The 16,269-nt window shown below is 44.7% G+C and overlaps 1 protein-coding gene across 2 annotated transcripts; it reads left to right on the top strand.

Moving 5' to 3' along the window:
- The first annotated feature begins 4,552 nt into the window (after nucleotides 1–4,552).
- On the top strand, nucleotides 4,553–16,141 carry wfdc1 (WAP four-disulfide core domain 1). 2 transcript variants are annotated; one of them, XM_071326096.1, is made up of 7 exons: nucleotides 4,553–5,160; nucleotides 11,731–11,929; nucleotides 12,109–12,192; nucleotides 12,287–12,427; nucleotides 12,511–12,561; nucleotides 12,662–12,727; nucleotides 14,863–16,141. In XM_071326096.1, exons 1-6 carry the CDS (start codon nucleotides 5,050–5,052, stop codon nucleotides 12,724–12,726), a joined length of 651 nt encoding a protein of 216 aa, XP_071182197.1. In that variant the 5' UTR covers nucleotides 4,553–5,049; the 3' UTR covers nucleotide 12,727; nucleotides 14,863–16,141. The 2 variants fall into 2 exon arrangements, with proteins under 2 accessions (XP_071182197.1, XP_071182196.1); XM_071326095.1 differs by having other exon boundaries at nucleotides 14,881–16,141.
- The last annotated feature ends 128 nt before the right edge of the window (nucleotides 16,142–16,269 follow it).

Below are 16,269 nucleotides of genomic sequence, written 5' to 3' on the forward strand. Positions count from 1 at the left end.
ATCCTCAACACTGGGGCCACACAAGGGTGGATGCTCAACACCCTCCTGTACTCCCTGTTCACCCATGACTGCGTGGCCATGCACGCCTCCAACTCAATCATCAAGTTTGCAGACGACAAAACAGTAGTAGGCTTGATTTCCAACAACGATGAGACGGCCTACAGGGAGGAGGTGAGAGCACTTGGTGTCAGCAAAATAACCTCTCACTCAACGTCAACAAAACAAAGGATATGATCGTGGGCTTCAGGAAACAGCAGAGGGAGCACCCCTCTATCCACATTGATGGGACAGCAGTGGAGAAGGTGGAAAGTTTTAAATTAATCGGCGTACACATCACGGACAAACTGAAATGGTCCATCCACACAGACAGTGTGGTGAAAAAGGCGCAACAGCGCCTCTTCAACCTCAGGAGGCTGAAGAAATTTGGCTTGTCACCTAAAACCCTCACAAACTTTTACAGATGCACAATTTAGAGGAGGTTCACTAGTCACTTCAATAATGCCGCTTTAATAATGTTTATATATCTTGCATTACTCATCTCATATGTATATAATGTATTGATACCATCTATTGCATCTTGCCTATGCCGCTCTGTCATTGCTCATCCATACATTTATATGTACAGTATATATTCTTATTCCATTCCTTTACTTAGATTTGTACGTATTAGGTAGTTGTTGTGGAATTGTTAGATTACGTTAGATATTGCTGCACTGTCGGAAGCACGAGCATTTCGCTACACTCACAATAACATCTGCTAACCATGTGTATGTGACCAATACATTTTGATTTGATTTGTCTCATCACCATACTCGGGTCCCTAATGCCCTGTGACATGGCTATCCACTGTGGTTGTAACGGAGACACAGGGAGTCAGGAAGCAGGTGCAGTTGGTGAGCTTAATAGGAACGAACATGGAGTGAATTCAAAAACAGGAGCAGTGTCTAAACATGAAAACAGGAAACAATACTACCTAATGGGTAATACAACGGAGTGCTTGATAAAGGGGAAGTAATCAGGGAGTGATAATGTCCAGGTGTACCTCATGATGGGGCGCAGGTGTGCGTAATGATGGTTGCCAGGACCGGTGGTTAGTAGACCGGAGACGTCAAGCGGGGGAGCGGGAGTAGACGTGACAGTGGTCCATCTGGGCTGCATTAGAGCAGCAGCACACACTGAGATCTGAAGCATGTGATGTGCGCAGAAAGCCCTCTCTGCTCTAACAGAAACATCCCAATCTTCAGAGAACACTGCCTCAGATCAAAGGAATGTATGCCTTTCTGTGTGTGTGTGTGTGTGTGTGTGTGTGTGTGTGTGTGTGTGTGTGTGTGTGTGTGTGTGTGTGTGTGTGTGTGTGTGTGTGTGTGTGTGTGTGTGTGTGTGTGTGTGTGTGTGTGTGTGTGTGTGTGTGTGTGTGTGTGTGTGTGTGTGTTGCCTTGCTTAATCAGCATGCATCACAGAATATCTGTTTGCGATACCTCTCTACACTGCCTGGGAAAACCAATACGGTCACACTGTAACTTCAAAATGCCACCCATATACATACACACTGTTTAACAAGATCGAATAAGAATGAATTTAACGAACACAGAGACACTCAACATAGTCAGGTCCTGTTGCATGTGAAAGGGTTCCGTGTCACGGTTATCCGAGTCAAGTTTCTCTGTGCCCTTGCTATAGAGGGGGACAAAGTGTTGCGCTGGTGGTTGGGTGGTAGACAGAGTGGAGTGTACTTGGGTTTAGGCTAGTGCAGGGATGGGCAAGTGACGAATGCAGGGGGGATGTGGGGGAGGTTGGGCAGTCTGGGGTGACAGGTGATCGTGACAGGGGAAGTGACCCTCTAACCCAACAGTGCAGAAATGAGAGTGACTGTCATCTGCATGGAGCACAGCCACATGTCTACACTTAGCTGTCTCTAGTCCGGCTATAATCACCATGCCAATAAACACCACTCAGAAGTTTACCACTGCTGTGTTACGTGGTTATAATCAGCTTAAAGCTACAATCAACATGACCCAACCATCCTGTAATGAATGATCTGAGCTCCACATATTGTTGCATTATGGTTCTCTGAGGTATGTTATCATAGTTTTAGTTCCTAGCTCCATAATTTTTGGTTTCTGCTGTTATTACTGTAGCTACTGTATCACCTCCGCTATTGATGCAGTACCGTTTCTGGCAGGGAACATCCCATAGCTACATCATCAGGGGTCTTTATAGTAAAGCTACTTTCCCGACCCCATACCCCATCCAGGCCCCGCTGGCGACAGACAGGCATGTCTCTCTCTTGCTATTCTCTCTCTCTTCATTCTCTCTTTTGTGTTACTATAGCTTGGGCCCCATTGTGACATGGGCCTTGCTCCTGTAAAACTAATAATGACGGAGATTTGTGCAGGCTTAGCATTCTTTCCCCCTTTCAATGCAGGATACGGGAATGACAGGGGTTAGGGGGAGTTAGGGAGTGAGAAGGGTGAGGGGATATGTCCAGGTTTGAGAGGGAAAATGTTTTCCCCTGAATGCTTTTCCCATGCTCCTTCCCTGGAACACGACACATGCTTTTATTCTTTCTGGTTGACCGCCTACATCATCCTTTCAATATATAACCTTCTCAGGAATGCATAGTCAAGGCACTCCCAGGGACATTCTTACACTACAGTCGTGGCCAAAAGTTTTGAGAATGACACAAATATTAATTTCCACAAAGTGTGCTGCTTCAGTGTCTTTAGATATTTTTGTCAGATGTTACTATGGAATACTGAAGTATAATTACAAGCATTTCATAAGTGTCAAAGGCTTTTATTGACAATAACATGAAGTTGATGCAAAGAGTCAATTTTTGCAGTGTTGACCCTTCTTTTTCAAGACCTCTGCAATCCACCCTGGCATGCTGTCAATTAACTTCTGGGCAACATCCTGACTGATGGCAGCCCATTCTTGCATAATCAATGCTTGGAGTTTGTCAGAATTTGTGGGTTTTTGTTTGTCCACCCACCTCTTGAGGACTGACCACAAGTTCTCAATGGGATGAAGGTTTTAGGAGTTTCCTGGCCATGGACCCAAAATATCAATGTTTTGTTCCCCGAGCCACTTAGTTATCACTTTTGCCTTATGGCAAGGTGCTCCATCATGCTGGAAAAGGCATTGTTCATCACCAAACTGTTCCTGGATGGTTGGGAGAAGTTGCTCTCGGAGGAATTGTTGGTACCATTCCTTATTCATGGTTCTTAGGCAAAATTGTGAGTGAGCCCACTGCCTTGGCTGAGAAGCAACCCTACACATGAATGGTCTCAGGATGCTTAACTGTTGGCATGACACAGGACTGATGGTAGCGCTCAACCTTGTCTTCTCTGGACAAGCTTTTTTCTGGATGCCCCAAACAATCTGAAAGGGGATTCATCAGAGAGAATTACTTTACCCCAGTCCTCAGCAGTACCTTTTGCAGAATATCAGTCTGTCCCTGTTTTTCCTGGAGAGAAGTGGCTTCTTTGCTGCCCTTCTTGACACCAGGCCATCCTCCAAAAGTCTTCGCCTCACTGTGCGTGCAGATGCACTCACACATGCCTGCTGCCATTCCTGAGCAAGCTCTGTACTGGTGGTGCCCTGATCCCGCAGCTGAATCAACTTTAGGAGACGGTCCTGGCGCTTGCTGGACTTTCTTGGGCGCCTTGAAGCCTTCTTCACAACAATTGAACCGCTCTCCTTGAAGTTCTTGATGATCCGATAAATGGTTGATTTAGGTGCAATCTTACTGGCAGCAAAATCCTTGCCTGTGAAGCCCTTTTTGTGAAAAGCAATGATGACGGCACGTGTTTCCTTGCAGGTAAACATGGTTGACAGAGGAAGAACAATGATTCCAAGCACCACCCTCCTTTTGAAGCTTCCAGTCTGTTATTCGAACTCAATCAGCATGACAAAGTGATCTCCAGCCGTGTCCTCGTCGTCACTCACACCTGTGTTAACGAGAGAATCACTGACATGATGTCAGCTGGTCCTTTTGTGGCAGGGCTGAAATGCAGTGGAAATGTTTTTGGGGGATTCAGTTCATTTGCATGGCAAAGAGGAACTTTGCAATTAATTGCAATTCATCTGATCACTCTTCATAACATTCTGGAGTATAAGCAAATTGCCATCATACAAACTGAGGCAGCAGACTTTGTGAAAATTAATATTTGTGTCATTCTCAAAACTTTTGGCCACGACTATATATCATGCATTTCCTATTTCCACAAATTAAACTCATTATGTAAAATGTATGCATACAACAATCATAACTGAATACAGGCATACATACACATTAACTCTAACATACAGTCCATACTGGAAATGTACTATATGCTGTCAGAATTAGCCCTCAATGTTTTTCCTACTCTCTTTAACACATACAGTACATTCCCAAAGACAAATACTGTATACCCAAACTCAAGGATGGATGTCTCTCTCTCCATCTCTCTCTAGTTACAGACACATGGGGCAACAATATCTCATTCTACACATCTTTCGGTCTTCTGTTCTCTCCCCTCCCTCCTTAGGGCTCCCTCCTCCCGCTCCCTCCCTCGCTAAGTCATAGGCAGACGTGCTTGTCGTGCGAGCAGACCGATTTAACCCTCTCCTCAGAATAACTGATGCTCAGACAGCTGCCCTTCACTTCCTCTCCTTGACTCCCCAAACTATCTCCCTCTTTCCTTTTCTCTCCACAGTAGCTCTATTCATTCTTTCTCCTCCTTTCCGTTCCTCTTCCTGATTTTCCCTTGCAGTTTTCCCTGCTCAGACGGCTATAAAGACTTGTCCTGTAGCAGAGCTTGTGTAATCGCTGGCTTCACAGGCACATGAGAACAGGAGCCCCTGCCTCAACACCGGCCCAATAAGGAATACCAAGCACTGGACGGAACAACACAGCATTGGAGGGAAGGATAAAACATAAGACATACAAAGAAAAACAGGCCACCTTTTCTAAACTCCAAGGAAGAAGGATACAATACAGAATACAAGGAGTGGCAGAAGAAGAGACGAAACAGTGTGAGGAGTACAGGAAGAGTTCAGCGTTAGACCATGCCTGGCTGTCATGTCCGGACACCACTGGTGCTGGTGCTCTGCATGCTGGTGCTGTCCTGTGGGTCAGGAGGCGCCCGGCGGATCAGGAAGAGAGGGCTTAACCAAAAGGTGGGGGTTAGTTAGAGCTGATATGAGTACCTACACTGTTGCTGCAGCAATGTGTGTGTGTGTGTGTGTGTGTGTGTGTGTGTGTGTGTGTGTGTGTGTGTGTGTGTGTGTGTGTGTGTGTGTGTGTGTGTGTGTGTGTGTGTGTGTGTGTGTGTGTGAAGAGAGAGGGAAAGGCTGGTGTAAATACAATACATACTCTGTTTTAGCAGGGTGGCAGAGGGGTGTAGTTTGAAGGTTTCACACTGAAAACAGTGTTGGCGCTGAGGTGAGAGGTGGGTGTTAACAGTGATGTGACTATGTCTCTGTTGAAGAGGTCAGTAGAAGTGTGTATGTCTGAAGATAAACGTACTGAGTAATGTGCTTGAATTCTATTAAAAAAACTCTCACAAGACTACAAAATAGAAGGTACAGAGCAGGATGCGTGTGTGTGTGGTACGAGTGTATGTGTTTGTGTGAACCTGGTGTAAAGGATGTTAGGGTTATTGGGGCAGGAACTCAGTGGGCCATAGCTCGTTAACTCAGCTCAGTGCAGGTTTGATTGATCATAGTTAACGAGGGCCGGTGCACTATGGTGCTCCCCTCTCTCTCTCTCTCCCTCCCGCTTTCTTTCTCTCTCTCCCTCCCTCACGACGGATGGCCAAACTGACATTCTTCAAGGACGCTGCTTCAAAGCCACTTTAATTGGAACATGCTGAGGTGGCCGTGACCTAATGCTTTATTCTCCTTCTCCCTCCAAGCCTTCCACCTCTTTCACTTCCATCACTCTCCATTCACAACTCCATGGCACCAGCATGTGCAACACCTGTTGCCTTCCCTTGCCTTTCTTTCTTTGTCTGAATAAGCCAGTAATGGTTGCAGGATGTTAGGTGAGGTTATCCGACTAGTTTAAATATTTGAGTTGTCTTACCGTACAGTGGATGGCAGTCGGTTTCAGGTTTCAAGTTGTATTAGTCGTACAGTATGTACGGGATAGGCATGGTATACAACGTCCAACGAAATGGTTCCTTCTTGACAATGCATCAACAATAAGAAATAATAAAATATTAAAATATGAAGATAAAGTAAATGGCTCAGTAGAATATAATATTATAATAGAGGAAGGCACAATATATAGTCCAATATTTACACGTGTTTTGGGGAGGGTGGGGGGTCAGTATATAAACTGAGCAGTGTAATAAGTGTCTGGTAGCAGCAGTTGTGATGTGTGTGTAGCATAAATGTATGTATGTCTCTGTGTGTGTCCTGTGGGTCAGGAGGCGCCCAGCGGATCAGGAAGAGAGGGCTTAACCAAAAGGTGGGGGATAGTTAGAGCTGAAATGAGTACCTACACTGTTGCTGCAGCAATATGTGTGTGTGTGTGTGTGTGTGTGTGTGTGTGTGTGTGTGTGTGTGTGTGTGTGTGTGTGTGTGTGTGTGTGTGTGTGTGTGTGTGTGTGTGTGTGTGTGTGTGTGTGTGTGTGTGTGCGTGTGTGTGTGCGTGCGCATGCATGTGTGCTATAGTAAGGAGAATCAGAGCAGGTGGTCAGTCCAGTTCAAGTGTTCAGCAGTCTGATGGCTTGTTGATAGAAACTGTCTCTGAGCCTGTTTGTATCAGACCTCATCCTTTGATACCTTCTGCCCGATGATAAGGGATCCAGAAGTGCTTGTCGGTCGAAGGAAATTATTGCCCGGACATTCTGAGCAAACAAATTCGAACAGGAACCGACAAGATGCGCACCCTCCTCAGTGCTGCAATCTTATCTTGTCCCCTCAGGTCAGTAGTCGTAGTGTAGTGTTGGCTCAGATTAGTCCAGAACTGGGGCACTGGGTCACCTCAGGTCAGTAGTCGTAGTGTAGTGTTGGCTCAGATTAGTCCAGAACTGGGGCACTGGGTCACCTCAGGTCAGTAGTCGTAGTGTAGTGTTGGCTCAGATTAGTCCAGAACTGGGGCACTGGGTCAAATCCTTCTGGCACTTTGCTCCACTGTAATTGCAGCTTAAACGGCAAAGTTCATAAGTGCCAAAGTTCTTGAGTGAGATGACTAAAATGAATTGGACTGTTTAGTTAAATGATTTCATGCCATTGCCAGGCAGCCCCCAGTGACCCCTCTCCATTAGAGTGCCCACAGAGTGGTGTTTAATGGCTGAGGCAGGAACTCAGTATTGACTGCATGGACACTTTGTTGTGAGGCCATTTATAAGCTATTGTCAATATCATTGCCCTTGTCATTCAATCATCACACAGCTTCTAAAAGCCCTGGCATCTTATTCATGTAAACCCTTCCAGTGTGCTCAGTCTTAGCAATAGCAGCACTATGGTTTCATGAAGGCTGTGTAAGGAGTGGAGGAGTGACAGACAGTCATGCACAAGACTGACCACAGAGAAATAGAGCATGGCCATTGTCACAGAGGGGCTCCTGTATGAGAGCAGCAGACAGAGGGAGGGGAGAGATGGGAGAGGTGCAGGAGGCAGAGGGGCACAGGGTGCAACTCTCTTTCTCCCTCCAGACCAGCAAAGTAGAATGAGCAGCCGGCCAGCTCAGCCGGCCAGCACAGCCAGAAACATGCAAACATTCTGCTAGCGTGGGGAGAGCATTTCAATAACCACAGCTGCCACTGCTTAGACAGCACCCAGAGAATGTTGATGCAAATTTTGGAGTAACACTCCTGTTATTGTGTCCCATCCAGGGGGATATAGTCTGCTTCTGACATGTGTCTGGGCATGTTCATGAAGTTCTGAACTGCACTAAATCTGTACAGTTCCATTAATTTCCCTCGATGGGGACAGGCTTTTGTCAGGCTCTGAAATTAGATTGGGCCTGCAGATGCTCAGCAAATCTTTGGCCTTCCTGTTCTGTTTCTGCTCTGGGCCGTCTGCCTTGGCCTCTCTCAGCATTTTATGTCCTCCCCAGGTGATTCTCACACCTCTGTTTACCATCTCACAGCTACAGCTCTTTATCCATGGGAGCTATAAGGGAATGAATCCCATGGAATTGGGCTGTCTGTGTGCTAAAACGTCAGAACGAACCAAATTGGAAAAGGCATCCTAACTTTGCACATTCCAGCATGGTGGCCAAGTTAATTTACAGTATAGGCTATTCCAAGATGGCTGGACTCAATATAGCAGATAATCCCTCTATTGTAGCCAGTAAATACCACTCTGTCTATGAGTAGGACAAAAATGTAAAATATTCGTAACAAATACAAAACATATGGCCTTGCCATACAGTAATATATTGGAAAAAATATTCTGGAAGAAATCCACAGGAGGTAAGGTATGTTTTATACTTGGTTTGAGTATACTGCTGGGTAGGTCAGAGTTAATACACTTAGCCCACTGGCAGAGGTGGTCAGGTGATGTGGACTTTGATAGGCATTCTGAACGTTAATCTCAGTCAGATGATGTGAGCATGGCCAATTCAGCCGCAGGACAATTTTTTCATGAGTGGATGGTCAGGGGGCCGGAACAAAGCTACAATTAATTTGTAGACTGCAAATTGACCGCAAGAAGCCCAAACAGATATAATATCTGACTAAAACATAATTTCACCCCCTCCCCAGCATTTGTCTGGCTACACTCCATCTCTTTATAGACTAAGGTCAGACCCTGCCAGCTGTCAGTCAGAGTCCGTGCAGGAAATGAACTAAGTGCCCAGGGGCCACACAAAGTCTAGAGCAAGGCTGGTCTAGAGACCTTTCACAGCACAGGAGAACTCTGCATGAAAAGGAGGCTGGATAATATATGTAGTTGTATTACATGAAAAGGAGGCTGGATAATACATGTAGTTGTATTACATGAAAAGGAGGCTGGATAATACATGTAGTTGTATTACATGAAAAGGAGTCTGGATAATACATGTAGTTGTATTACATGAAAAGGAGGCTGGATAATACATGTAGTTGTATTACATGAAAAGGAGGCTGGATAATACATGTAGTTGTATTACATGAAAAGGAGGCTGGATAATACATGTAGTTGTATTACATGAAAAGGAGGCTGGATAATACATGTAGTTGTATTACATGAGAAAGGAGGAGATACCGATCCAAATAGCATAGCCATAAGTATGACTAGCATGAAATAATCAGTGCAATCCATTTGAGCTGTATGACAGTATCACATTACACATAGTCACTGGAGAGGCTGCATGGTGTGCTTCCTGGAGTTCTCGGAATCAGGAAGTGTCAGATCTAAGAACTAGATACAATACAGACCTCAATGGCCTGATCACAGTTTACATCGCAGTCTGGAGCAAAATTTGGTTTCTGATTGCTTTAGACCACAGCTGCAGCGCTCAGCTTTGAAATCCCTGTCCTGGAAGACAATGCTCCCAGTAAACACCGGTATAACAGGGCTGCCGGCATCTCTGTGGCCCAGCAGGAAGATACCAATAAACAATAAATAAACAATGTGGGACTGAACATCAAACAGACACATGCAGCACGGCACAGTGCATCGCAGGGTAGGGCAGCTTGGCACTCAGACAGGCAGACTGATAGACAGGATCCAGACACTACTTCCTCCGGTACTGAGATCTGAGGGGAAACGATGGGAACTGAGCATATAATGAACCATGGTCCCTGTAACTGACATTATCCATTCACAGAGATAATCAGTCTCACTCTTGTACTTTAAACCTGGAGTTGCATTTGTAAAGATATAGGATGACATGAGGATAAAAGTGAATGGCCTACTTTGCATCCCATAATCATGTGTTTATATGATTAGAATCATTTTGTAGACTGAACAGCATTATGACATTTGATTAGCTTCTCTGTCACCTTTCCACTGGTTTTGAGATACTATAGGTTAGGTTAATATGACTAGGCCTAGAAGCCCTCAGGAGACAGACAGTCAGAAGATCTGAGAGATGCTTGTTCCAATTTGGCCAACGTAGACCATGGCTGCTAAAAGCACAGATTCTCAGTATGAAGAGAACCCTGATGAAGTCAAGAGCTCAAAAAATTAACTTTGAGGAAGGTGAATCACTGTAAAGTACATAAACAATCTGGAAGTGGTCCTAAGACGTAGTCAATTGGCGTCCAATCAAGATCAATACCCTAACCAAGGCACAGCCTGAGGACGCACTGTGGTCACACTGACAGGGAGGGCCAGAAAGTAGTGCCTCTGTGTGTTGCCACGCCAACGCCACAAGTTGATTCAGTCACTGAGCCGTGGTGAGACCTGGCACCCCACCCACCAGGCTGGCAGCTGATGAAGCAAACGATTTGTGTGTTTATTACAAATATGCATTCTGTGTGTCACAAACACCCACACCAAACATTTGCTTTCATTTTTACGGTTGATTTGGAAGAGCAGTTGCTTAGTCTGCCATATAAACAGTGCAGTTTTAACAATTTTGTGCAGTCTGCAAGCACATAAACTAATTAGTGAGAGGGCATCCACTTCGTGAGCAGCAGGATGTACACCTGAATTTACAGTATCTGCTATGGAGCTCCATGCTATAGATGGGCTTTGGTTCTCTCTTGGCCAGACAATGCGGAATATTTGCATTCTGATGAACTACTGCTTGATGAAGGATGATAGAGGAAAGGAATTTGTATTGGCAGAGTGAGCCTCCCAGATTGAGTCTGGTTGACACTGTGCAATACCTCAACTGGAAACCTGACCTCACTGGATCTGCTGCTGGGCCAGAGCAGCTCCTCTGTGCAATAACACTAGAAAATATGAGGAAAGTGGTGTGGTTAAATGCACATCACATACAGTGACCACAAACCTAAATAAACCTGTGTTTGACCTATGACCTCCTCCAGAGCTTACAGGAAGTGCAGCCTCTAATGGGCGAAGTTCACCACATGGGATCGTGGAAATAGTTGTAGCTTATTGAAGCAAGCAAAGCAGTAAGCACAGTCATGGCTGTATTACAGATCTGATTATGTAAGTGTTTCACAAGCTCTTTACGAGCAATCACAGACCACCACTGTTCAGGAGAGGGGGAGAATGTGTGTGGGTTTGAGGCACAATCACAGACAACCACTGTTCAGAAGGTGGAGAATGTGTGTGGGTTTGAGGCACAATCACAGACCACCACTGTTCAGGAGAGGTGGAGAATGTGTGTGGGTTTGAGGCACAACCACAGACCACCACTGTTCAGGAGAGGTGGAGAATGTGTGTGGGTTTGAGGCACAATCACAGACCACCACTGTTCAGAAGGTGGAGAATGTGTGTGGGTTTGAGGCAGGCAGGACCTCCTTGACAGTGTATCACATGTGGAGATCTCTGGCTCATGTTCACAGCCCTATTTCCCTCCATATTGACTTAATCTTCAATTCTTCATCCCCCCACGTGTTTAGAGTACTGACAGACATGACAGCTACATAACACTGAAAACATAAGAAATAGAAGAAGCTGATGGAAAATGTTGCAACAAGTATGTTACATAAAGGAGTTACTGCCACCTGCTGGTCAAAAGGATAGGACAAGCACACTTACCATTATTTATCTTTGTAGGCCTACTGTAGCTATTATGTTGGAAATGATCCAGGTCTCTTTATATTTCAGTCTCAGGATAATAGATTGCAAATTTCTGTGCAAACAATAAAGTAATTATCTTATCTCATCTCCTCTCAGGACTATGAGTATCCGAACCAGCAGTCCCAGTCCACCCAGCACCAGAAGAACGACCGCTGCCCACCCCCACCTCAGATGCTACCGGAGCGGGCCTGCGAGGTGCCCGGCTGCCGCTCTGACTCAGAGTGTGAGCGCCACAAACGCTGCTGTTACAACGGCTGCATCTACGCCTGTCTGGAGTCAGTGCAGCCACCACCGGGTAAGCACCATAGATCTAGTATAAAGTACACAAAACCATACTTATCGACACATTTGACAACACACATGGTCATATATAGCATGGGCATGGTTCTAACCATTGGCACAAGGATATGCAGTAAAGTCCTGATGATATAATTAGGAACAAGCTTTCCAATGATGTGTGTTTGTGTTGATCAGTGCTGGACTGGCTGGTTCAACCCAAGCCTCGGTGGCTGGGAGGGAATGGCTGGCTTCTAGACGGTCCAGAGGAGGTACTGCAGGGTGAGTAGCCTGGAACCATTAAACCCACCTGAACTCTACATCATCAGTATGTGTGTTTAGTTGACCTCTGACCTGTGTGTCCCCTTCCCTCTAGCGGAGGCATGCAGCACCACAGAGGATGGTGACGAGCCCCTTCACTGTCCCACGGGCTACGAGTGCCACATCATCAACCAAGGAAACCCCGCCGTTGGCATCCCCAACAGGGGACAGTGCATCAAGTCGCGTGGTAACTCTGGTAAGGTCAGATTCAGTCAACACTCATTCGATGGAATTCTAAAAACTGCCATAAACTAACTGGAGGTGCTCTTTCTCTTCCAGATGGACGTCCCATGAGGCAAAGGTCCTACAAGGACTATAAGGATTACTTGGGTAGGTGTGATGATCAACTGTCCTGTATACTCAATCATTATACTGCATTTGGATCAACTACTGGGGCCTCTTTCATACACCTGTTATTTCTCCACCATAGGAACTGGAAGCAGCTCTAATAATGCTGTGGCCTATGAGAAACACCACCACAAACATCTGGGATGAGGTAGGTCTTTCTGGGATAGAAAACTAGATCTAGATGGCATTTAAAAAAAATAAAAAAAGGAAATAATATAGCCTATATTATTTGCTAGGGCTGAGAATTACCAGGGACCTCATTATATGATATTATCACGATATTTAGGTGCCAATACAATATGTATTACGATTTGATGTTCCAAAGATACTGCTCTCTATATGTCTGCTGCAGAGAGACTAGAGAGCATAAGTACATTTGTTTTCAAATGCCAATTCCATCAATCATGGAAATGAAATAGCTGAAAACATGTTGGCTCACCATTTTAAAAGATGGAGAAGAAGCTATAAGATGAAAAATACAAGCATTTTGGCACAGGTACAGTCAATTTAGCACCAGCTAAAAATATACAGTGGGGAGAACAAGTATTTGATACACTGCCGATTTTGCAGGTTTTCCTACTTACAAAGCATGTAGAGGTCTGTAATTTTTATCATAGGTACACTTCAACTGTGAGAGACGGAATCTAAAACAAAATTCCAGAAAATCACATTGTATGATTTTTAAGTAATTAATTTGCATTTTATTGCATGACATAAGTATTTGATCACCTACCAACCAGTAAGAATTTCGGCTCTCACAGACCTGTTAGTTTTTCTTTAAGAAGCCCTCCTGTTCTCCACTCATTACCTGTATTAACTGCACCTGTTTGAACTCATTACCTGTATAAAAGACACCTGTCCACACACTCAATCAAACAGACTCCAACCTCTCCACAATGGCCAAGACCAGAGAGCTGTGTAAGGACATCAGGGTTAAAATTGTAGACCTGCACAAGGCTAGGATGGGCTACAGAACAATAGGCAAGCAGCTTGGTGAGAAGGCAACAACTGTTGGCGCAATTATTAGAAAATGGAAGAAGTTAAAGATGACAGTCAATCACCCTCAGTCTGGGGCTCTACGCAAGATCTCACCTCGTGGGGCATCAATGATCATGAGGAAGGTGAGGGATCAGCCCAGAACTACACGGCAGGACCTGGTCAATGACCTGAAGAGAGCTGGGACCACAGTCTCAAAGAAAACCATTAGTAACACACTACGCCGTCATGGATTAAAATCCTGCAGCGCACGCAAGGTCCCCCTGCTCAAGCCAGCGCATGTCCAGGCCCGTCTGAAGTTTGCCAATGACCATCTGGATGATCCAGAGGGGGAATGGGAGAAGGTCATGTGGTCTGATGAGACAAAAATAGAGCTTTTTGGTCTAAACTCCACTCGCCGTGTTTGGAGGAAGAAGGATGAGTACAACCCCAAGAACACCATCCCAACCGTGAAGCATGGAGGTGGAAACATCATTCTTTGGGGATGCTTTTCTGCAAAGGGGACAGGACGACTGCACCGTATTGAGGGGAGGATGGATGGGGCCATGTATCGCGAGATCTTGGCCAACAACCTCCTTCCCTCAGTAAGAGCATTGAAGATGGGTCGTGGCTGGGTCTTCCAGCATGACAACGACCCGAAACACACAGCCAGGGCAACTAAGGAGTGGCTCCGTAAGAAGCATCTCAAGGTCCTGGAGTGGCCTAGCCAGTCTCCAGACCTGAACCCAATAGAAAATCTTTGGAGGGAGCTGAAAGTCCGTATTGCCCAGCGACAGCCCCGAAACCTGAAGGATCTGGAGAAGGTCTGTATGGAGGAGTGGGCCAAAATCCCTGCTGCAGTGTGTGCAAACCTGGTCAAGAACTACAGGACACCTATGATCTCTGTAATTGCAAACAAAGGTATCTGTACCAAATATTAAGTTCTGCTTTTCTGATGTATCAAATACTTATGTCATGCAATAAAATGCAAATTAATTACTTAAAAATCATACAATGTGATTTTCTGGATTTTTGTTTTAGATTCCGTCTCTCACAGTTGAAGTGTACCTATGATAAAAATTACAGACCTCTACATGCTTTGTAAGTAGGAAAACCTGCAAAATCAGCAGTGTATCAAATACTTGTTCTCCCCACTGTATATTGTCCAAAATAATATTGCTCTATATAACAGTATCGATTTTCCCCTCATCAAAATGTTTTGCCTATGCCAGAGCTATCAAAGGACAATCTAACAATCTATAATAACCATTTCTGACAGATAGTAAATGCTCATACTCATCACAACAGATCAATGTCTTTCCTTAGAGCATCGGATACCTCTCCCCAGAACCTCAGCTATCAGAGCCCAGATACCAAACCTCTCGTCAACAGAACACAACCAGACCAGGTCAACAGAACACAACCAAACCAGACCTGGTAACCTCACGGTGCGTTACATTTCTCATGTCTGGCCTGGGAAAAGGATGAAAACAAGCCTACATTTCCTACCTCTTCTATAACTGGTATACTCAATTTTGTTGTAATAATGGTCCATGCAGGGTTAACACATAATACCCTACTTTGAGAGATTTACACACACGGAAACGTGTTGTGATTTAGTTATGGGTAAAGAATAATGGCGTTATGGTTGAAGCAGAGAAAAGTATAAGACAGTAAACATCAAAGCACTTTTCTTTCCATCTCAAACTGGGAAATAAAAATAAAACATGCCATTATTCTATACATAATATCTAAGTAGATCCACTGCAAAACACTCCACAACTAGACACACAAGCAGACCAATGTTTCTCCCACTAATAAGTAATTTCACCAATCAGATCAGCTCTGAAAAAGATCTGCGAAAAGAAATGCGATTGCTCAAAACTAGTGGAAAAAATATCAAAATTGAGCTGCCTGTGTAAACCCAGCCATTGAATCCTAACCTGAGGCCCATCGAGGGCTGGTCAATAGGAAATAAGAACCATGTGCAACTGTTGGCCCCCTCACCCTTCAGGCGAGCAGGACGAAGATCCCATAAACACACAGGATTTATGGTTATCAGACTGAAACCCAGAAACAGACCCAAAAACAGCTGGGGTCAACCAGAACCACAGACAGACTCCATACATTCATGTAATAGCTTCACAACTACCCTCCACTCTACTGACAGCTTGAACAAAGCCTGTCTGTCTATCATAGTGGGAGAGCAAGCTAGGCCTTACACCAATGATCTAATCATTATCAGAACATCGAACAGTTCAAACTATCGAAAGTGAATCAAATTGATCCTATTCCATCCAGTATTTTCACAAAAATGTGCTTTAGTATAATAAAAAGTGAGTGGTTAGGAGTCCACGTCAAATATCCATGTCTGTATTTGAGTACTATATGAAATGGTGCTCAGTTCCAAGGCTGCCTCTTCTAACAGGACAATAAGCTGGTCTACACACAAAGACTCAATTCCACAACTAATAAGCTAGAGGTATGAACATTGATGTAACTCTGAGTGAAACAGTGATATCCAAATGTTGTCAAACTGGTGCTGTAATGTTGCTTTGTGTATTCTAAATAAACTTTGTTTGAGGCATGGTCTGCTATTTACATTATTGTACAGACCTAAATAACTGCGAAAAGTTAATCTAAAACCTAACCATTAACGCAAAAGCACGACTTACCATTCTTGCTAGCTTTAGGTGACTACCTTGGGGCGGATGA

Source organism: Salvelinus alpinus, chromosome 9 (genome assembly GCF_045679555.1).
Source record: "Salvelinus alpinus chromosome 9, SLU_Salpinus.1, whole genome shotgun sequence".
In the NCBI taxonomy this organism is placed as follows: domain Eukaryota; kingdom Metazoa; phylum Chordata; class Actinopteri; order Salmoniformes; family Salmonidae; genus Salvelinus; species Salvelinus alpinus.